Genomic DNA, 21,719 nt, shown 5'->3' with positions numbered 1-21,719 from the left:
CATCTCCTTCGGTCTTCCCTCCTACTGGCTAACTAATTCCCCCTTCAATCCAACACTATCAGTGCGTCTCCAAGCACGACTCATTCAGAACTCTAAACGCGCTAGTCTGTCTCCCCAGATTCGATACCCCATACCCCGCATTCACTCCCCCATAACTTTGCCAAGTTTTTAATCCCATAAAAAGGAGTTGATATCCCCGATATCAAGGTCTTCTCAATCCAGTGATACTCCAAATCACCAGGATCAATTATACATCCCAACATTTACTTGAATCCGAGTTTGTGATCATGGCTCTGAGGAACTCCATCTCGGATGAGAAGGACGTCGAGGCTATCGCCTCTCATCTCGACCATGCCAACACTGCAGCTACCAATGGTGGTTTGTCCGCTGAGGACATGGAGTTTGTCGCCAATTTTCCCGAGGAGAAGAAGAAGAAGGTCTTGGCAAAGATCGATGTAAGTTGGTTGGTTTCACTCTGCACAGACAAGATCTGACTTCTTCAGTGGCGACTCATGCCGATGCTCGCTATTCTGTACCTCGTCACATATATCGACAAAGCGAATATCGGAAACGCCAAGATCGAGGGAATGCTTCCGGATCTTGGTATGAATGGAGAGCAGTACAACATCGCGCTATCAATCTACTTCATTCCCTGTATGTTCACCGGTTCGGCGATATTGAGCAGGACTAATCTGAACAGATATTCTCGCTGAGATTCCTAGTAACATGATTCTCAACAAGTTTGCGAAGCCATCTCAATACATGGCCACTATCATGTTCATCTGGGGTATTGTTGTTGTCTGCACGGGTCTGATTCACAACTTTGGACAACTCTGCGCAATCCGTATCCTCCTTGGTCTCTTTGAGTACGTAGCCACCCACCTCTAAATCTCATATATGCTAACATAATCAGGGCTGGCTTCTTCCCCGGCGCTATCCTCATCATTTCGAAATGGTACCTCCCCCACGAGACGCAAACCCGAGTCGCGATTCTTTACACGTCCGCTGCCACTGGAGGTGCTTTTTCCGGCCTCTTCGCATACGCAATCGCCAAAATGGACGGCATCGGCGGTCAGGGCGGTTGGAGATGGATCTTCTTCATTGAAGGAATCTTCACAGTCGTCATGTCCTTCGTCACATGGTTCTTGCTCATCGACTCACCAACTCTCTCATACTGGCTCACCGATGAGGAGAAGCGCTATCTCGTTCTGCGCCAAGCTTCCCGAAGAGTCACCAACTCGGGCGAATACCGCGAGAAGACTTTCGACAAGGGAGCTTTGTTTGATGTTCTTAAGGACTGGAAGGCATATCTCCTCGTTATCATGTCCTGGTCCAATGCTGCGCCCAACTACGGTCTTAAGTTCTCCATGCCCTCTATCGTCAAGGGAATGGGATTCACATCCAGCAACGCCCAACTAATGACTATCCCTCCTTATCTCTGTGGAGCTATCTCATCGTACCTCCTCGCCCGATTCGCTGATAAGCACAAGTGGAGAATGCCCTTCATCGTTGGTCCTCAGCTCTGCATCATCATCGCCTTCTCTATCCTCATGACCAAAGCCGAGTTCATTGTTCAGAACCTTGGAGTGTGCTACTTTGCAGTCTGTCTCGCTTGCGCTGGCATGTATCCCATCTTGCCTGGCACCAGTGCCTGGAACATTGACAATAACCTCAACCCGACGAAGCGAGCGATCAGCATTGGCTTTGTCACCTGTGCAGGTACAATTGGTGGTATCTATGGCAGCTACATCTATATCGACAAGGAGAAGCCCAAGTACACGACTGGATACGGCGCATCCCTGGGATTTGCGGTGGCGGGAATTCTAGCTGCAGTTACCCTTGAGACTGCTTTAGTCATGATCAACAAGAAGAGGTCCAAGATCAGCGAGGCTGAGGTTCGAAGCAAGTACACAGAGGAGGAGCTTGAGATTATGGGTGAGAAGAGCCCACTGTACCAATATAAGCTGTAGTGGAGATGGTGACCCGGAAATATTTCAATCTACATCTTTGACCAATCTTTTGACTTCTAGAGCCTGTGCATGTCGAATGTGAACCGTGCCAGATGGGGTGATATCGACGGGGATGGTAGAGCTGACTACATGATCATCGACAACGGTGGAAACGTTCGTGCTTGGAGGAACTCAGGTACCAGTGATACTCCCACCTGGCAGCCCCTCGGCTTGCGTTTCTCCGCAAAGTGCATGGGTGACATACGTGGTGTTCGTTTCGAGGACATCAACGGCGATGGGCGTGACGATTGGCTATGGGTGAATGAGACGGGTGCCACAACGACTTAGACCAACTCGCGAAGCTGCAAGAAAGGGAAGCCAGGGGATGGTCTCAACGTCGCCTGGAGGCAGGGGTTCTGGAAAGGTGCCTCTTCTGGACCAACCCATGCTGGTGTTGGAGCTACCAATCGAAGTAGAATCCACTTCGCCAGGATCTATGGCGAGGCGGGCTTTGGACTTCTACCTAAAGTAGACTATATCTATCTCCAATCAACCAAGCAACCCAACGGCAAGTTCAAGTTTAATATGAGAGTTTGGAAAAACACTGGGGGCGGTTCCACCAAGCTCAAAGCAGATGGCAACAAGTACTGCAACATGCACGGTGTTGCGGATGGACGACAAGATTACGTTTGGACTCGACCATCAGGCAAGATGATGGTCTGGCCCAACTTGGGGAAGAAATCGGTCCGCGGTAGCGATGACTATTTCTGGGGCTCGCCCAAGGAACTCTGGCGCCCTGGAAGGAATTTGGACCGCAGGGACCTCCATCTGGTCGACTGGAATGATGATGGTGCGTGCGATATCGCATGGGTTAATCCAGACAACAACAATAAGATTTCTGTCTGGCTGAACAACTACAAGAAGACAGGGGAGTTCACCTGGACCTACCTTGCCGATCCTGCCCCAGTCTTGAACTGTCCGGAAAAGAGAGGGGTTGGCATACACGATCTTCCGGTCAGATTTGCCGACATCTCAAACAACAAGATGTCGGACTATATCTGCATTCAGCCAGACGGACGATTCTACGGCTGGACTCACAACAGCGATGGTTCCTGGGAGAAAATTGAACAGTTCAAGAAGGCAGAAAGTATCAACCGCGCCAACATTCGCTTCGGCAATGTCAACGGACGTGGCGGAGACGACTTGATCTGGGTCGACAAGTACACCGGCGATGCCACCGTCTACATCAACAGAGGCAAGATGAATACCGGCGGTAGCAATTGGTGGTTCCTGAAGAGCGGAAAACAGTACTCGGGTTCTTGGGCAGGGACCTGCCAATACTTTCCTGACCTCGATGGAGACGGCAGAGCAGACCTACACTCCATCATGTCCACGTTTACTAACCGCGGAGAAACCTTTTTCAATCGTTGCGGTTTGACGGATGCTGTAGGCGATGACGCAGGCTGGGCGCCGGGTCAAGATCCAGGATTCGGTAAGCTGCAGGATTCTTCTGACGAGCCGGATAGCAGGGGCGGTACTGTTCCTGCTCTTGAAGATACTTGCCCTGACGGCTGCTGGAATGTGTCTGACGACAAAAAGATCAAGTGCGTGTATGATGGCATGTTATGGGACATGGAAGATAGGGACGACGACATCCCGGACGACCGATTGAATATCAAAAAGCTTGCTGCTATTGGGGATTCTTACTCGGCTGGCATCGGTGCCGGAGACAGACTTGGAAGTATATTCGACGCTTTGAAAGAAGGAAGTGGTAGGTTGACCCTATGGAGCTTGTCTTGATACTACGCGGAATCTAACCTTGTAACACAAGACCGTGCTTGTGCTCGCTACGATCACGCCTGACTGCGACAAGGTTACCTGGACGACATGGATCTATGCAGCGGCGAACTTCGCGCAACCACCACAGTACTTGACGACCTTTCATCGTTTTGAGTTCAACAGCTTGGTTGACGAGATGAATCAAAAACTTGTTTGTTTACTCTCCACCATGACCATGTCTACACCCGTACTGATACTCCATTCTAGGAAGAAGCAGTTGACCGAGCAGGCGATTCTGTCAAATTCATCAACTACGATCAATACGTCGGCAAATACGGCGGCAGGTTCTGCGAGGCAGGAGTCGATGAGTCGACCAGTGAAAGCAACACCAGGAAGGGACTGATGTTTTACGAACTCAACTCCTGGGATCCAGCAGGCACAAGCCCATGGAAGCGCGGCACTGGCGGCGGCGAACTCAACGGGACCTTTTATGGTGATATGCTCATTCTCGGGCAAATCACGCGCCTTCTAGATCCCAACGCTGAGCTTCATCATGATGGCGATGAGGCAAAGAAGGCGCTCGCTGCGCGTGCAGGTATTTTTGATTACCTGATTCCAGATGGGTACGGTCGAGTCTTTCACCCTCAGATCGCACTGCATGAAATGATCGCCAGTTTGGTCATTTACGAAATCATGCTCGATCATCAAGCTCGCATTGGATACGCCGTCTGGACTCCTCCACCCGAGAACACTAGTTGTAAAACCGTCAAACCATCGCCAACCCCGTCTGCTCCTCCTAAACCTCCACCTCCTCCAACTCGTCCGACTCTGATTCCTCTCCCGCCATTTGAGCCAAAGTACGACTGCAAGGGAAGCAAACTTGTAAGTTTAACAACGCCCACCGCTACGCATTCACAATGGAGATCCTCACAAGTAACAGTGTAGCGGCCCGCTTCTCAGGCTCAAGGACTGCGACCACGCGGTTAACTATCTTCGCCGAGAAACCGATCCCCCTTTTGAGTATAGCACAGAGTAGGTTGGAGCCAATCGTGGCATTACACGGAAGCATCACTGACCTATTACTAGGAAGGACCACCTCAATGGAAATTGTTGGGGTAAATCTGATGGAATTGGCTGTGGTGTCTTTCTCGAAGGTGAGGGCTGTGAGATGAAAGGTTATGACATGTGGGATTGGTACCAAATGATTCGTAAAGACGGTTCCTGTAAGAAATGTGGAAAGGTCGAGTATAAGTATGGTTGCACACTCAAGATTGACTATGTGACGGGATGCAATAATCACGGTTGAGCTTATATAATGTAGTATAGAAGTGTATTGAGTTTTGAACCATTCGTTTGCAGCAGCGCCCGTTCCACCTAGTGCGTCCTGGGTTTAAAAGCTGGTCCAAGATGTAGGTATAGTAAGGGTTAAATAGTATGACTCCTAGAGTCAACTAGATGCCAAACTTCCCTGTTTTTATACTACTATGATACCGACTCCACTGATCTCATTTCTATTTTCTTTCTTTGCCCTCTCGTCTTCTTCTCTTTACTATAGTAAATAATGATACTATTACCTATAGTATTACTATCTTTCTTAGCATTCTATTCCTTCTTAAATTTAATGGTAATTGATTTATTAACTATACTGCTACTATTACCTATTAAATAGGAATTCTAGATACTATAATCGCCTTACGTACTGCTAGCGCAGAATGGGAAGGGGTATGCCTTTAAGCCACTAGATTTGCTATATGTTTGACTTGCTCGGGAAATATGTATCTCCTATTAAATTTATTTACCGTAATTGTGAAGAATGGAGCCAGCAGACGGGGCAAGAAGTGTAGGCAACTGGTATTAAGCGTGGTGTGATATGACGTGCAGGAGCTTGACTCGGCAGAGAAAATTGATAGTTTGACCAGCTTCAGACTGCTAACCATGCGTGCCTTCATACCTCCAAGAGAATTAAACTTGTCCAGCCTGGTCAATGTTTATGTTGTTGTGGACCCTTACTCCGTTGGGTCAGGAATAGGCACAGCTTTCCCACGCGTGAAAGAAACGCCATCAAGGTAAAAGACGGGGCTAAGGCCTTGGTTCTGCGTGATAGTAATGCAAAGATCAGTAGAATCAATGCTTGGGTCGACATATGAGAAGGTGTAAGTAAAGTCTTTGTAGGTATTATACCCGACAATGCCATCTGCACCAGAGTCGAATACTCCATCAATGGACAGTTCAGCTGTATTAATATTATCATCGCAGGTGAGTGTGTTTGAACCATACTCTTTGATGCAGTTCTGGCTGACCTGCGCTTTGAAAGTGTACTCGAAGCCCGCCTCAACTGCAACGCGCTGGCAGACCCTGGCGGAATTATCAAGGTTTCCAGGCAATTGCCTGCGGTATATTAGTACGAATCGATCAGTGTTTTAGAATTCTAGTAATACGCACAGACACTTGCTACCCTCGGCGCAGAAAAACGGGCTACTGAAGACTTCCGGAGAGGCTCCTTCTACCACCCAAGGATCGATGGTAGAGTCTTCGAAACCACCATTCTCAACGAGGTTAGTAATCACGGGAGGGCCAGCTGTAGTCGTAGTGGCTTCGATTGTTGTGCTTGTGGCTTCGTCGGCTGTTGTAGAGGTCTCGGTCTCTTGGGAAGTGACAGCAGTCGTAGTCGCAAGGCTGGTGGTAAAAGAGCTGATACCATCGGTCGTAGTGGCAGCAGATTCGACACTGGTCTGAGACTCAGTGACACTCAAAGTCTCTTGAGAGGTTAAGCCAGAAGTAGTCGTCTCCAGTTCTGTAGTGGCAGAGTTGGCTGTAGAAGTTTCGACGGTAACAGATGACTCAATGCTTGACTCGGAATCAGTGACGCTTAGAGTCTCTTGAGAAGCAGTCGTTGTGGCCGACCCTCCAGCCGTTGTAGTGCCAATTTCGCTGCTGAACGACGATGTTGTTGGCCGAGGATGGGGGACACAAGCCTAAAACTGTAAGCTTCCACTTGCGACGATAGGGGGCGTTTTAGAGCACTCACGCGAGCGGCGCAGAGGCCCACGCCCATGATTAGTGAACCAAGGGTAGTAGTGACACGCATCGTGAACAGACTTATAAAGAGCGACTGGAATTAAAAATGAGTGACTGAAATGTGGTAAGTAAAGACAAAGAAAATAAAAGAGACGAAAGAGCGAATTATTCTCTTATCATCACGTTAAGCTTCCTCGAGAGCTGAAAGGCGAGCTGGAACTATTGACTTTAGGGCGCGCTACTTGAACAGATGTAGCTAGCAGATTCAATAGTCTCTATAGCCCCTGTTTTTTTTCAGGGGCAACGCAGGTAGAGCGAGCTCCTAATTTTAGATATTAATTGTTCTTCTGGGTAGGTATGTAATAATGCAACATGAGTCAGTTCTATTATATAAAATTCCTATTGTGATTTCATCACCAGTTTCGCATCGGCTTTCAGATCAGTCTTGTAATTATCAGAGTCGCTTATGGATAGTGCGTTGTTGGATTCACAGATGCTGTCTCAGAGTTCTCATACTCTGGCGTTATGACATAATTTTACTTATCAGACTGATCAAGCAATAGCCAAGAAACATTCATAGACTTTTAACTGTTTTTTACCCTGGTACACTTCCTAATGCTCAAGATGGTATTCCAAAGGACCTAATTAGGTTTTATGTTAACGGCTTTCTTCGATGTAACATAATAACTTATGAAACCTGCGTTAATCAGATTGAAAGTCTATCTATCCGACGTGGCGCGTATAGAATAAGGGAAATCTTAGGGCATATTAAATACTTTAAATCGTGTCTAAAGAATAAATTAATTTATTCTCTTATAGTTATCTGTAATATTTAATTTGGAGTCTTGGAGTGTACAGTCATTGACCACGTGGCCGATTCTCCGTAGCCATAGGCGTGAATCGGAAGAGGATATTGAGTAGAGCCGGATATCATGGATGAGTTGACTAGCTGATTCGCCATATTTATCCGGGTAGCTACAGTAGCAATAGCTTGAGGGCAAATATAGCAAGTAAACAATAGTATGCCTGATGTTCTTGGTGCATCAGCGACTACCCAGCTCCAGGTTTGCAATATCATGGCACGTGTTGATGAAGTCTGAGTGCCCAATCAATTGCTCTTGGCTATGGAAATTTGGGTGGTTAATAAGTCGATCCGCGATAATTCTCTCGGCTCACATGGCGCAAATGGCGTTCCTAATAATCAATTCCAAGGTATCAGAAAGCATGGCTTGGTCAGTTCCGGAGAGCACACCCAGCTTATCACTAACGAGGCCTGCAAACTGGGCCTCACGTTGCTGGGGTCCAAGTACTCCGAGTCAATCAAAAGTTGAATGAGTGGACATGCTGTGATGATAAAGCTTATGTAATAGAACACGTTGCTCAATGCGAGTACCTTCACAGGGTTACAAATGATAACACTCGTCTCCATACCCAAGACAACCTTCAGCCAACAAACGTATCGATTGAAGACTACGCGCCCAGGCGATTTTCAAGGCTCTCACGCCAGGAATATAATCGTTACCACAGGTATCAGTACGCATGGAATATTATACCCTTCCTCGACTCACGCGCTGGACGACACTATGCCACTCAATATCATCAAGATCGTCGGCATGTATCGACACAGGCAGATTAAGCGCCTTGTTCAGCTGCTCTCTAGTACTTGCGTAGACCATTCGAGACTGAATATTCTGTCAGAGAACGAAGGAAAGGCCGATCAAGTGTTCAACATACCTTGATTGATGTACCCGAAGGAACCCAGGAGATAAAGGCAGTTGAAATTCCGAATAAGGTTAGCAGAAGCAGAATTTTCTTGGTTCGGGATACTAAACTCACCTTTTCCCCTCCTCTCCAAGGTCATATTCGACATCGTAGGCAGCATAGCGAGGGGCAGGCTTACCCTTGTCGTCAGTGGCGGATGCAAGCTTATTCAGGAATGCTTCATAGTTTTTGTCTGACGAGGTCTCATCCACGACGACACTCTGGCCGTTATCAGAGATTTTGTAAATGACGTAGCGGGGTTTATTCGCATCTCTTCGAGACCGCAATTCGTTGACTGCGGTAATGCATTCGTCGTGGATTTGCACACTAGGTTTTTCAGCATTTGCTCTGAGAAAGATAACCATCGTGTCCGCCTGTAGATCGACACACTTGATGGATAGAGTGACGTTTTTTACCCGGAAGGAATCTGGTGGCGATACTTGTTAGGGCAAGATTTCATAGAGCTTGACAGACGAAGCACGTACCGACATAGCTTCCTGATTTGTGTGCTGATAAAAGTCTGGCCCAGTTGGTTGCTTGAAATGATGCGGTAGTGAATCAATGGCGGTTTAAATTAGCTGGATGGTCATCAAAACCAAAGTCATCGCACGGGAGAGCGTAGAGTCGGGCGCATACAAACAAGTACACCGTGGGACGATATCGTGGTATTGGCAGAAGACGGTGAATAATGCACTGGAATGGCATACTTGACGTACTAGGGCAACTGAATTGGTAGGCTGTATTTATAGTGGCTGATTGCTTGTGAGTCACCCCATATTTAGGGCGGTAAAAGTATGTCTGATGGAGTTACTGTAGTCACAGCACGTACGCTGTCCTTGCTGTCTCGCTACCATGGGCCCGAAATGTCCGTACTACCGTGTCGGATCCAACAATGGCGCTGATACCGGCTGCCCCGAGTCATCCTAGTCAGAGCAGAGATCTGCTCTAAACTACCTTATTGCCTAGCCACGCCACACCGCGCTACGCCACGGAACGCGGAGCCGCGCGTTCCGTGGCTCCGTGGCTCCGTGGCCCTTTAAAGTTCCGAAACATCGACCGCTCGCTCATACCTCCGCCACTGCACGCACTGGCAAGACGATTTTTCATCGACATCCCACGGAACTCACTTGAGGCCGAGACGGACAATGGAGACCGAAGAAACCCTCCAGCAACGCCGAAGAAGACTGGCCCAGGTTTCTCGAGCGGTAGGGGGCGAGAACAGCATCATCATGCTACGTAAAGCGGCAACAGGCTTAGCTAACTGTTTTGTAGTGTGAAGCATGCCGCATGCGCAAGGTATGGACCAGAATCACATGGCATGGCATGGCATGGCAATGAATTGCATCGACATGACATGTCTCTTCTCTCCATAGCCCTTACTGACCTATTGAGATCCGATGCGATCGCTCCACCCCTTGCTCCAACTGCCGCACTGCCAACCTCACATGCCAAACAGTCTATCCGAGAGCGGACGTGCCACCCAAGCGTGATAGAATAACGCAGCTGTATGACGTATCAGACATCCCAACCCCCCCCCTTGGCTAATGTCCATTCAGCGAGGAGCGAGTCAAATATCTCTGTGATCGCCTTTCAACAACTGAGACCCAGCCCAACAGCGCAAATGCTACGCCTGACTCGACGACTGGCCCTGCATCGTCTGCTGCTTCCATCCAGACTAGTCAGCATGAGTCGTTCAGGGTAGATGATCCGGGTGTTTACCTAGGTGGTTCGTCTTTCAGTGACCAGTCTGTGCAGGCAAATGATATCTCTAGGTCCAGTATCGCGGCCAGCAATATTGACAGCCAATACGACTTGGATACCATATCTCGACAATTGAATGACCACCTTCAACCCTTGGACATGCCGGCTCTTTCCAAGGATTACCAACTCTCTTCAAGTATCACGTCAAAGCACCATCCGGAAATGGAACTACTGCCAACCGGGCTCGTAGTTGCCGTGCTTCAACAACTCAAGGGTAGGATACCCGTTCACTTCCTCTCCTTTCTATTCGCAAGAAAGATTGCGCAACAAGGTTCATGAGCCAGCAACCGGTGTTGTCACTAACATCTCCAGTAAAACGACCGATCTTCTTATGCTCGTTTCTCATCAACGACCCATCATTATTCGAGACCTTGTGTCAGCAGGCATACTACACTGCAGCTCCTCTGTCGCTCGGCCAAGCTACCAGTATGTACGGGGTCATGTATTGTGTGCTAAAAGAATATGTCCTCCTTCAGAGTCCGCTAGCACGGGAGCATGATCTGAAGGCGCACATTTCCACCTGCGAGAGAAATTTCGGTCGTGGAATTGAAACTTACCAGACTTTGGCCATGCCTTGCTTTGAGAACGTTTTCAGTCTGGCTCTAGGGGTGAGTAATCAACGCCACAGTCTCATTCCAGCTCAAGTCGTATGCTCACATACTGGACAAAACGTAGATGACCAAGGCACAAGAAGAAGGGAAGCCATTCCTATGCTGTACGCTCTTAGCTGCCGCCGCTAGCCATTGCCGTATGCTCGGCTATTGTCAAGAGGCAACATATGGGAGTCACCAAGCTCGGAGAGCAGACCAAATGCGCCGTGCCTTCTGGTTTATTTACATCACCGACAAGAATATGTCCCTCCTTCAAGGTCGTCCGTCGTATCTACAAGACACTGAGGTAGATGCCTGGTATCCAAGAGTTTCTCCTGATGCTTCTTACAAAGCCTGGGACGAGCTATTCATCTTGGGAATCAAGTTCGCCAAGATTCAAGGTGAGGTTTATGGCCACCTTTATTCGTTGATTGCACGTCATTCCTCTCGCGTCCAGCACGAGCAAGCTGTCAAAAAGCTTTCGGACAAGATGCAATCCTGGTATATTGACTTGGGCAAAGTAAGCTCTTTGTTTTGTTTCCGCTGCACAATGCCTCACTGACTTGACTTAGCTTGACTCAACCCAGATGAAAGACCAGGAGGTATTCGAACTCTCCAGGAAAAGCTGGGATGTCATGTATTACTCTACCTTGACTTTGATCCTGATTAAGGCACCGACCACGGATGAAGAATCAGGTATCAGTCCGAAATGTGTCGAAGCCGCTCGGGCCGGACTACAAAGTCATCTCATCTGCTTTTCCAGCTATCAGACTATCGACAGCCCTGGCTTGGTCTCGGAATCCGACTACGCGAGCTGGTCAGTTCCCCAAATCTCTTGTCGTTGCTATTCTCAACTACTAACCCATGTAACTAAAGGGTCCTCCACCAGTCATCATTGAACCCATTCATTGTCATTTTTCTTCACGCTATTGAAGCTGATAATGGCATGGAAGATGTTTGCCTTCTAGACCATATGGTAGCTGTCTTGGAGAGGATTTCCGGAGTATCACACGCCTGCCAAGCCCTCTTCAAGGTCTGCTCCACGTTCGCTCGACTCGCAAGGGCACTGATTGAAGCGCGAATGAATAGCGCTGCCTCACACAGCCAGGCAAGAGACGCTCTTCAAGCCTTCACCGAAACGCATTCAGTATCCCAATTTGGCCTGGAGCCGTTCGAAGGATTCTTTGGAGCCAATATGATAGAGCAGCTTACCAACCATGAATCTTACAGCTTTGCATCTATGCTGGGTAGCTGGACTACTGATGAGACGGAAACTTTAAGAGGAGTCCCGGAATAGTTCAGAGGACTTTTAAAATTGTCTCCAGTCTAATTAAGGATATTTAAAATCGCATTGGCAGTTTCAAAATCTTCTAAAGTCTGTCAGATGAATCCACCAGATCATGGGTACACTATATCCAATGAGTTCCTTTCGTGGTATCGGGCCGATGTCCAATTGTGGGTTCTCTACCCGAGTCAGCTTGTCTTGCCCTTGCCGGAGGCACGGGGAGCGCGGTTCCACGCCATCCCGCGTTTGAACCGAGGCCGGACCATGCTTCTATAAATGAGGATGGCAGAGAAGAGTATAAGGAAGGCATAAATAATTAATAGCCTTCTACATAGAATAACAACTTATACATCATTATCAACACTCCCTCCTGATCCTGCTCGCAAGCCCTTTAAAATGTCGCATTCCTCACCAGTATCAGATGTCGACAACCTGGGCATCGAGCCCCTCACTGCATTGGATGCTTTGATGCCTAAGAATTACATTCGTGTGCTTCTGGCTTTTCGGACTTCCGAGCCCTTTAACGTGGTCTCTCAACGACTTCAGTCTGGTCTGAATGCTACCACAGAGAAAATACCGTGGATATCTGGACAGGTTCGTTCCACTGGCGATGGCGACAAACAGGCTGCCCATGGGGCAGTCTATTACTCCTCAAATTTAGACTCCCCGCAGATCATTGAATGTGGCTCAATTGACGAACCAATGTCAAGCCTAGAGGTTCACGCGATGCACTCTACCACCATTCCAGAAGATGTCTGGCCACTTGGCGCATTACCTGGAAGCGACGATTCTTCTGTTTTTGGAGCAAGTATCTTTCGCTTCAAAGATGGCCAAGGACTTGGACTATGTGTTTGCATGCATCACCACGCAGTTGACGCGGCGGGTTTCTCCGAAGTACTCAAGATTTGGGCTCAGGAAACAACCACACGTGGATCGTCTACATCGCCGTCTGGTGGTACCAGGCTTTCTCGTATTTCTGAAGCACTTGCTTCTCAGATTAGTGAGGCATCTTCTAAGGGTACGGAGCAGCTATTCAGGTTGCTCCCTGAATACTCTCCTATTCCTCCAGCCATGCCAGCGAGCTTCCCGTCCTTCGCTTCTCAGATGTTTACGATACCAACTGATCATCTGGATGCCTACAAACAGGTTTTGGCCCCTCTCCTAGAAACGCCCCCTTCCGCCAATACTGTGCTTTGTGCACTTTTATGGTCTTTCATCACGCGCATTCGGGCACAGCATGAAGAAAACACCTTATCTCTCACCTCAAGCCGGCTGGTTATGGCTGTCAATGGCCGTCGGCGAATTGGTCCCAGCTTCTCCCCGCCAGACAACCCCTACATCGGTAACCTTGTTCTGTACGCTTCAGCTGAACAACCTTTTGACACTCTGAAAAACGCTGCAGCGACTGTCCGTGATTGTGCAGAAGTATGCAATACTATCGCTCAATCGTTTGCCCCAACCAAGATCAACTCGCAGCATATTGCCAATGTTTACGAACTAGGCAGACAGGCCGGGGACTGCACCACAATATTCCCTGGGTGGGACCTTTTCAACCATAGGGATGTCACGATCACCAGCTGGGCCGATCTAGATTTGTATCAGATGAACTGGGGCTCAGAGCTTGGGCGGCCCGACTTTGTCCGCTTCCCTTTTAGCGCAGCAGATGGAGTGTGCATTATCCTGCCTCGCAGGAGAGCCAAGTCCGCGTCTCATTCTCAGAATCTTGTTGAAGTGGTTGTCATGCTCAAGGCAGAGCATCTGGAAGCCCTCAAGACGGATAGGTTGTGGCAAAGCCTGGTAGGAGAACAATGAGCCATTCGTACTTTTGGATCACCTGAAAGCTTTGTTCTTATCATTTAACTCTTATACCGCCTAGAAATGATATTAGTTTCTTACCAATAAATTGCAAACTTTATGACGCTGAAGACAGTCTTCCACAGCTGAGGTATAGTATCAAGTATTGATCAGTCCTAAAGCATTCGCTTCCCTGGATAACGAAATAATGTAAATGCCGCCTAAGGTCTCTCTCTAAATGTGAAAAACATACCCTGCCTTTGACCATGACCATAACATGTTGTAGGAAGATACTCATTGAAAATATGTATAATGTTGTAGCAGACCAACGATGTATCCATGGCGACTATGGCGCGACCTCGTTATTCCAGGTTGCTACGGCTCATTTGAGGCTCTATGGAGTTATTCAGTCAAGTTTACTGTGGGGATAGTTATCCCTGGTGATGGTGGTGGCGAAAAGGTACTACATGCTTCCAGCTAATGCTCGCCGGATGTATTGTCGCGCCTCGCCAACAGTGCACAGTATTATTAGCCGATCCCTTCGGTGAGATACCAGAAACATACTAGTCTGCATCAAGTTGAACACTATGAGTTTCCCTCCATTCATATCTGCTCCGTCGATGTGTCCGTTATGTGATCACTGATACGTAACTGCCGCGGATCCGCGGTGACCGACACTCCGAAATGTGGACGGTTCACGATTCGACATCCTTGCTCGCAACTGCGAAGCGAAAAGGGGAATAGGGGAATGTCCATAATACAAAAGGGTATTACCCAAGGCGCGTTTGTTGGTATTACCGCTCTCTCTACCCTTTACTTACCGCTGTGCGTATTTATCTGGTGGGATCTTTACGGCTTCTGTCATCAGATTCGGTCTTCACGCCAAATTTCCTTATACATCACTCTCTTCATTCAGCAAACTGTACATCTTGACTTCTTGTTCACGTCTTTGCAATGGATGGTGAGTCTAGTAACAGCCATACCTTAGTTCAGGATGCGGCTTCTTAGACCGCATATCCTTACTCATCATTACTTCTAGATGATGCCGCAGCTCTCGTCCTCGACAATGGGTATGTCGCTATCAGCTTACGTCAGCTGATATTATTCGACTCTTGGGGACTGATCATTCTCTTTCAGGTCAGGCATGTGTAAAGCGGGCTTCGCAGGGGACGATGCCCCCCGTGCTGTGTTCCGTACGTTATTCCCAGATCCTTCACAATCCAACATGGTTATCTGCTATCTTACATTCTTGACCTCAGCCCAAAACCCAGTCTGCTTTGTTGATGCCGTCACTGATCATAGTATAGCATCAATTGTCGGGCGCCCTCGCCATCATGGGTAAGCATACATCCCTCATGCCGCGTAATATTTTTCGATGAAGGATGAGAAAGGGTCACATGCTTGACCAGAAATGATCAAGCCTTTCGATTCCTGAGACGTGATGTCTAGAGCTAACCATGTGCTCTTACTATAATAGAATCATGATCGGGATGGGCCAGAAAGATTCCTATGTCGGAGATGAAGCAGAGTCTAAGCGCGGTATCCTCACGCTTCGGTACCCTATTGAACATGGTATAGTTACCAACTGGGATGATATGGAAAAGATTTGGCATCATACATTCTACAACGAGCTCCGCGTAGCTCCCGAAGAACACCCTGCTCTTTTGACTGAAGCCCCAATTAACCCCAAGTCGAATAGAGAGAAGATGACGCAAATCTTCTTTGAAACATTTAATTCGCCAGCTTTCTACGTTTCCATTCAAGCCGTCCTTTCTCTCTATGCATCGGGCCGCACGACTGGTATTGTCTTTGATTCTGGCGACGGAGTTACTCACGTCGTTCCAATCTACGAAGGCTTTGCCATCCCACATGCTATCTCTCGTATCGACATGGCCGGCCGGGACTTAACTGACTATCTTATGAAGCTATTAACAGAGCGTGGATATACGTTTTCGACTACTGCTGAACGCGAGATTGTTCGTGATATCAAAGAAAAGCTATGTTACGTCGCTTTAGACTTTGAGCAAGAAGTCGAGACAGCAGCGAAAAGCTCGGCGTTAGAAAAGACGTACGAGTTACCAGATGGCCAGGTGCTTACAATCGGCAATGAACGTTTCCGAGCTCCCGAAGCCCTCTTCCAGCCTGGCGTTATCGGCTTAGAATCGGGCGGTATCCATATGACAACCTTCAATGCAATCATGAAGAGCGACGTTGATATTCGAAAAGACCTTTATGGTAACCTAATCATGGTATAGCTCCACCTACCTGATGAGTTCAAAGGTGAAGAAAACCAAGTCACTGACTTGTGATCTTAGTCTGGAGGCACAACCATGTACCCTGGTATCGCCGATCGGATGCAGAAGGAGATTGTTGCCCTGGCTCCTTCATCTATGAAGGTCAAGGTTGTAGCTCCTCCTGAAAGGAAATATTCGGTTTGGATCGGAGGTTCTATTCTCGCATCGCTTTCGACATTTCAGCAGATGTGGGTTACCAAACAGGAGTATGATGAGAGTGGCCCGTCTATTGTTCACCGCAAATGCTTTTAGCGCCATGATTGCTGCCATCACGAGTCCCAGGCAGAAACAATAACCAAGCCAGTAATGGGGAGCCAAGATGATTAAATGGGTCGAGCAGAAAGGGAAATACTACGAATGCTACCGAGTCAAGGACGGTGAAGCCCGCGCTCTGAACAGTATGTTCAGATACAGTATAGACAGGGGAGTGTTTCATGATGCTTTGCAGTTAGAAGTCGAAAGACTTTTCAAAAGAGCTGTGTCTGGGGGTAATTGGTTGAACTAGCATGCTGTTAACTACTCTGGTCGCAGATAATATACTGACTGATGACAATTCTGTCCCTCGCAATTATTGTTATTATTGAGTTAGTATGACTTATTTACTTACAGCAGTAGGAACCTACAACGAGAGAAAAGCATGTCTTAAATACTAGTTAGTCGTTTCTTATACTGTGCAAGGATGTATTACTAGATATGTTTTGTTATTTCTTTTCTTCCTATAGAAACTTTCAACATTTTGAATGTTCGCTCTGATTTCATTATGCTCTGGGCTTAAATAAATACCTATAGAGCTTTCCCTAACTTATCTAACTTAATAATCTGCTTCTAATAATGTGGTTAATAAGCAAGTAACCTAGTTAAGCGAGTGACCTAAAAATCCCTATTAATTTTATTATATAGATAATAAGATTACTATAACCTATCTAATTAATTAAAACTACTTATTATACTCTTCTCCTAAGGCCTAAATATCCTCCTAATAGGTCCTTATATTATACCTAGTCTTACTGCAGATACTATAACGCCTAATGCCTAATCTAATTAATCTTCCTTAACTACTACTTCTTAATAATTTGGCTACTACCTATATATTAATATCTATTAGATTAATTACTTAAGATACTTATTATATTATTATTATCCCTTCTTTCTATAATCTTATCCTTTTTACCCTTTAGTATTAGCTTAATATCTTATTTACTTATTAAAGTTCTTTATTCTTAGCTATTAATAAGGCTACCTTATATATAACTGCCTTAGCCCTCTTAGAAAGATAGTTAAAGGTATTAAGAATTAACTTTAAAGAGCTATTATAATATCTTCTAATTTATCTAGTAATATATTTAAATTAAGATTTAGTTTTTTATATTATATTTAGGGTCTTTAAAGCCTAAGGGGTTAAAGGTTAGCTAACCTTCTTAGGAGGAGTTAAAATCTATAGCTATATATTAAGCTTTAAGATTATAATTTCTAGGTTAAGAGAAGTAATTCTAGCTCCTTTAAATCCCCCTTAGATATTACTTTTTATAAAAGTAACCTTAAAAGTAATATAAAAGGCTAAAAAGAACTTAGTCTTAGAAATATAAGTTATAAAGTATCTAATTAAATACTTTATTTCTTAATTATAAGCCTTTTTTAATATTATAAAATACCTAATATTAAGAGGCTAGAGTAGGTAAGATATATAAGTAGGTATATAAAGTATAATAATCTTATACTTCTAATAATATCTCTTAAAATCAGCAGAGTAATAGCTTTTATAATTATTAAGGATTAAGAGATAATAGGGATTAGTTAATCTATTAGTTATAAATTAATTAAAGTACTTTAGCTACTTAAGACCTAGCTTATTATTTATTTACCTATTTTAACTTATTATAATAACCTAATTAGGTAAGAGGTTACTTTCTTAGTATTAATTAATAAGGTAATATTAGCCTAAATTAATAATAAATAGTATAATTACTTAGCCTTTTATATTAATTACCTAAATTACTATAATTTATTTCTAATTTTTAGGTTATATTAATTTTAGTCTTTTTTACCTTTTTAAGCTTATAATTATAATTCTAGCTATTATAAGGCCTATTATAAAGCTAATCTTATTAAAGTTCTAGATATTATCTAATTAAATATTATACTTTATAATTATATTTTATATAAGCCTAAACTAGCTATAAATAATAATTAAATCTTTATATTTAGCTTTTTAATAGTTATATCTCTAAAAGATATATATCTTTAGCTCTAGTTATTATTTAATAAAATTATAAGCCTAATACTTACTAATAAGTAGCTTATTATAATCTATAAGCAGGGAATTAGCTATTTCTTTTATAAAATATAATTATAAGAGGAATCCTTATAAATCTAAGTTAAAAATAAATTAAACTATAATCTATTCCTTTAAATTAAATAATTTCTAAGAATTTAAGATAGAATTATATTATACTTATATACTATTATAGTAGTATTATAATATATAGTAGTATACCTTATATATAATTACTACTTATTATATACTTAGTTTTAGATTATTTTAAAGGGCCTAAAGGGTAAAGAGGATTCTAGCTTTATTTAAAGACTATAATATACTAGGTAGTTAAAAATCAATTAATTAGATAGTTTAAATATAAGGTGAGGGATTTTTAGGTTACTTGCTTAACTAGGTTACTTACTTATTAACCATGTTACCCATATAAGCTTACACAAACCAACACCCTAGCAAGGTCCAATACATTAATAGTACTATAAAGCTTATCTATAAGCCTTATTACAAACCTTATGTTAATATTATATAATTAGAACTTTGTAGAGATCCTTATTAAATGAAATATTATAACTTCTTAGATTGAGCCTTTTATTATTTAATTAATTTCTATTAGTAATTTAAATATATTTTTTTTATTACTATTAGTCTTAGAATAATTTATTATTAATAGGTATTATTATATTCTATTTAGAGTATCTTTTAAAACCTATATATAAGTTAAAAATATTTACTAATAATCCTTAAAGTTTTATATATAAGCCTTTATAAGAATAAAACTTATTTTGTTTAAAAATTAGATAAAGTTTAATAATTTATTTATAGTAATTATGAGAAATATTAAGTTAAAGCCTTTATATATTAATGGCTTTATTATGAAATCTATACAGCTACTTGCCATCACCCTGATAACATACCGCAGCCGGACGCCTCCGTGTTTCCTCTCCAGTGGGGTGTTATGTGGCGACAGAGAGAAGGTTCTGGCTGGGAGCTTACGGACCACTGTGAATTTTCTTAATATCTGGTCGAGAAGCCAAAAGATGGAATTGTGTATCGTTGATGATATATTGCAGTCTAGTTTGTTTAACGAAGGTCTCTAGTACCCAGTAGAGATGGCGAATGGAGAGGCTAGATCTCGTTGCAAATACACGGAAGAGGTTGAGGCTATGAGCGAGACAAATTTTCTGCATCAACATAAGGTGTAGTGGGAGTTGCGCTGCCAGATGCTTTAGGACACTTTCAATTTATAGTACTTTCTCAAGGTAACGCATCTATACACGTCCGTCGACCTTGAAATGGACTAGCTGAAAGCTTAATCGGGCCATAGAGCTATTACTTCATTTTCCGGAGTCTATAAGCGCCCCCTCCTCTTCTGCATACAAGAATAATATTGTTTTACAGGAAGGTGGGGCTAATCCCAGCCTCAATCTAACAAACCTTCTCGCTTGCATATAGTAACAATGATGCCAAAGCTCGCCAAGTCCTCTGTAAGCAACCCAGCCCCATGGCATATTAGACATACAGGGCTCCGTACTTGATCACTGAATCTTTGCCTTTCTACCTCTTACGTTGCTAAAGGCTGAGGGCCCACATATCGGCATTTTCGGCGAGCAAGCGGCATGATTCGGGCACGCGGCGGATGCACCAACTGCCGGCGTCACCGGAAAAGGTGTGACCAGCAGCGACCTTGCTGCACGCGCTGCAGGAGCCGGGGCTATGAATGCTCCGGCTACTCGAATCCACAGCGGTGGGTAAACTATGCTGCAGTATCGACTGTCTCTTCGAATCCAGCACCTCAAGAAGTCACCTCGAGCCTGGCGCTTCCTGCCCCGCCACCTAAGTATGAGACAAAAATGACACTGCCTCTATTTCATCAATGTATACCGAGCAAATCCGTTTATACCGCGTGATCATAACGAGCTAATCATCACGGCAGATGTGAACTACGGGCTGAGAATGTTTTGCAAAGGGTACTCCCAGAGCTGGATACGGCCGTTTTTCCTCAATATATCGACAACAAGCCCCTCTGTCCCGATTCTCTCTGCTGCCATACAGTTCTACATCCACCAAGGCTCTTCTGTGCCTGTCCTGGAATGCATTGATCTTGCCTTGAAGACTTTTCGTTACGAAGTCGTGTCGTACCAGGACACATTGAAAGCTGGTATTCTCTCAGCCGGTGTCTTGTTATGTAAATTGAATGCAAGTCCTGAAAGGCTTTGGCCAAGCTTACGTCCCATTAAATGCTTACAAGATAAAGAATCTAACATAATTGTATATGTAGTTTCTCCAAGCTCAGCCTTGTACACCATATATTCGTATGATATCGGAAGTCTACAACTTGAACACTCAAATGAACTTTCCGGCCCTGCAACAGAACGTTGCTGTACGACACGCCCTTGAGCTTCTGGCTGTTATGGACATTCCACGACTTGTCCTTGGAAGAGTTTGCCCTTCTCTTGGTCTCTGGAAACGCTTCCGTGAGGCTCAGGATAGCTGGGAAGGTGGCAGAATGACGGGCGTAGAGGTGGTTTCGGGAATGCCGATGGACCTGCTGGATATATTCGCCGATGCAGAGCATGACGATACAGAGAATCTAATCCTCCGCCTATCACTGTGGGAATGGCAAGGTGATACCGCCGAGTGTCTTCAACATAATTTGTGGGATGCTTGGCGCCTGGCTGGCATCGTAGATCTTAGGAGACGGGACCGATGCAGGAGAAGGTTACAGGATCGACAACCTGACCATGATGCAGACGAATCTTGTGGAGATACATCTGTCCTCAACCGCTTGATGGCAGTTGTTTCCATTATCTTTGACTGCTCAAGGCTCCCAAAGCATAGGCACGTACTCATCGGTCTTATATTCCCTCTCGTTGTGGTTAGCCTGGAGGTGCCTTATCTAAAGCGACATGCCGAGGCGAAGCAAATCGTGGACAATGTGCGGAACACGATTAAAGCGGAACGAACGTATAATTTAGCCAAGGTGGTGTTTCAGCTGCTTGATGATGCTTGGAATGATGGCTCATCTTGGTACGATATAGACGAAAGGGCGCGATCTCAAGGTGTAGAAGTAGCTCTGATGTAGCCAGAACAGAATTATTGATATGTCACCACTGAAAGCCTCTAGATAGCAAAAGGCACATGGAGTCATCTTTCAAAGTAGAGATTTATGAGTCGATTATGTTCCTGTTCCTTGTGCATCATTCCACCACTCCGGAG

The 21,719-nt window shown here is 44.9% G+C and overlaps 8 protein-coding genes across 8 annotated transcripts; 6 read left to right on the top strand and 2 right to left on the bottom strand.

The window, feature by feature from the left end:
- Positions 1-194: 194 nt before the first annotated feature.
- On the top strand, positions 195-2,015 carry FOIG_13272 (uncharacterized protein). The gene is made up of 4 exons (XM_031214422.1): positions 195-455; positions 504-654; positions 701-866; positions 914-2,015. The coding sequence occupies exons 1-4, from the start codon at positions 288-290 to the stop codon at positions 1,968-1,970; spliced, it is 1,542 nt and encodes a 513-aa protein (XP_031055793.1). The 5' UTR covers positions 195-287; the 3' UTR covers positions 1,971-2,015.
- Positions 2,016-2,039: 24 nt separating this feature from the next.
- Positions 2,040-5,034, top strand: FOIG_13271 (uncharacterized protein; the record flags this gene model as incomplete). Its single annotated transcript, XM_031214421.1, has 6 exons — positions 2,040-2,267; positions 2,298-3,720; positions 3,851-3,939; positions 3,996-4,610; positions 4,669-4,760; positions 4,815-5,034. 6 exons carry the CDS (start codon positions 2,040-2,042, stop codon positions 5,032-5,034), a joined length of 2,667 nt encoding a protein of 888 aa, XP_031055792.1.
- Positions 5,035-5,734: 700 nt separating this feature from the next.
- FOIG_13270 (uncharacterized protein) lies at positions 5,735-6,783 on the bottom strand (the record flags this gene model as incomplete). Its single annotated transcript, XM_031214420.1, has 4 exons — positions 5,735-6,116; positions 6,171-6,575; positions 6,672-6,703; positions 6,757-6,783. 4 exons carry the CDS (start codon positions 6,781-6,783, stop codon positions 5,735-5,737), a joined length of 846 nt encoding a protein of 281 aa, XP_031055791.1.
- Positions 6,784-8,293: 1,510 nt separating this feature from the next.
- FOIG_13269 (uncharacterized protein) lies at positions 8,294-8,872 on the bottom strand (the record flags this gene model as incomplete). The annotated part of the gene is made up of 2 exons (XM_031214419.1): positions 8,294-8,402; positions 8,583-8,872. 2 exons carry the CDS (start codon positions 8,870-8,872, stop codon positions 8,294-8,296), a joined length of 399 nt encoding a protein of 132 aa, XP_031055790.1.
- Positions 8,873-9,952: 1,080 nt separating this feature from the next.
- Positions 9,953-12,155, top strand: FOIG_13268 (uncharacterized protein; the record flags this gene model as incomplete). The annotated part of the gene is made up of 6 exons (XM_031214418.1): positions 9,953-9,993; positions 10,064-10,482; positions 10,581-10,876; positions 10,944-11,378; positions 11,431-11,675; positions 11,735-12,155. The coding sequence occupies 6 exons, from the start codon at positions 9,953-9,955 to the stop codon at positions 12,153-12,155; spliced, it is 1,857 nt and encodes a 618-aa protein (XP_031055789.1).
- Positions 12,156-12,539: 384 nt separating this feature from the next.
- Positions 12,540-13,955, top strand: FOIG_13267 (uncharacterized protein; the record flags this gene model as incomplete). Its single annotated transcript, XM_031214417.1, has 1 exon — positions 12,540-13,955. The coding sequence occupies one exon, from the start codon at positions 12,540-12,542 to the stop codon at positions 13,953-13,955; it is 1,416 nt and encodes a 471-aa protein (XP_031055788.1).
- Positions 13,956-15,418: 1,463 nt separating this feature from the next.
- Positions 15,419-16,483, top strand: FOIG_13266 (actin, gamma; the record flags this gene model as incomplete). Its single annotated transcript, XM_031214416.1, has 2 exons — positions 15,419-16,186; positions 16,253-16,483. The coding sequence occupies 2 exons, from the start codon at positions 15,419-15,421 to the stop codon at positions 16,481-16,483; spliced, it is 999 nt and encodes a 332-aa protein (XP_031055787.1).
- Positions 16,484-20,048: 3,565 nt separating this feature from the next.
- On the top strand, positions 20,049-21,647 carry FOIG_13265 (uncharacterized protein). The gene is made up of 3 exons (XM_031214415.1): positions 20,049-20,378; positions 20,437-20,699; positions 20,782-21,647. Exons 1-3 carry the CDS (start codon positions 20,120-20,122, stop codon positions 21,583-21,585), a joined length of 1,326 nt encoding a protein of 441 aa, XP_031055786.1. The 5' UTR covers positions 20,049-20,119; the 3' UTR covers positions 21,586-21,647.
- Positions 21,648-21,719: the final 72 nt, after the last annotated feature.

Source organism: Fusarium odoratissimum (assembly GCF_000260195.1).
Source record: "Fusarium odoratissimum NRRL 54006 unplaced genomic scaffold supercont1.32, whole genome shotgun sequence".
NCBI lineage: Eukaryota > Fungi > Ascomycota > Sordariomycetes > Hypocreales > Nectriaceae > Fusarium > Fusarium odoratissimum.
Note: the sequence above shows the minus strand (reverse complement) of the source record. Positions and strands in the feature narration are given on the sequence as shown.

What these genes read in the sequence shown, in the direction of transcription:
- FOIG_13272 (XM_031214422.1), top strand. Translation starts at nt 288, where the DNA reads ATGGCTCTGAGGAACTCCATCTCGGATGAGAAGGACGTCGAGGCTATC. An exon ending in AGGTCTTGGCAAAGATCGAT is followed by an intron (nt 456 to 503) that starts GTAAGTTGGTTG and finishes TGACTTCTTCAG; the next exon opens with TGGCGACTCATGCCGATGCT. An exon ending in ATCAATCTACTTCATTCCCT is followed by an intron (nt 655 to 700) that starts GTATGTTCACCG and finishes TAATCTGAACAG; the next exon opens with ATATTCTCGCTGAGATTCCT.
- FOIG_13265 (XM_031214415.1), top strand. Translation starts at nt 20,120, where the DNA reads ATGATTCGGGCACGCGGCGGATGCACCAACTGCCGGCGTCACCGGAAA. An exon ending in ACTGCCTCTATTTCATCAAT is followed by an intron (nt 20,379 to 20,436) that starts GTATACCGAGCA and finishes TCATCACGGCAG; the next exon opens with ATGTGAACTACGGGCTGAGA. An exon ending in TCTTGTTATGTAAATTGAAT is followed by an intron (nt 20,700 to 20,781) that starts GCAAGTCCTGAA and finishes TTGTATATGTAG; the next exon opens with TTTCTCCAAGCTCAGCCTTG.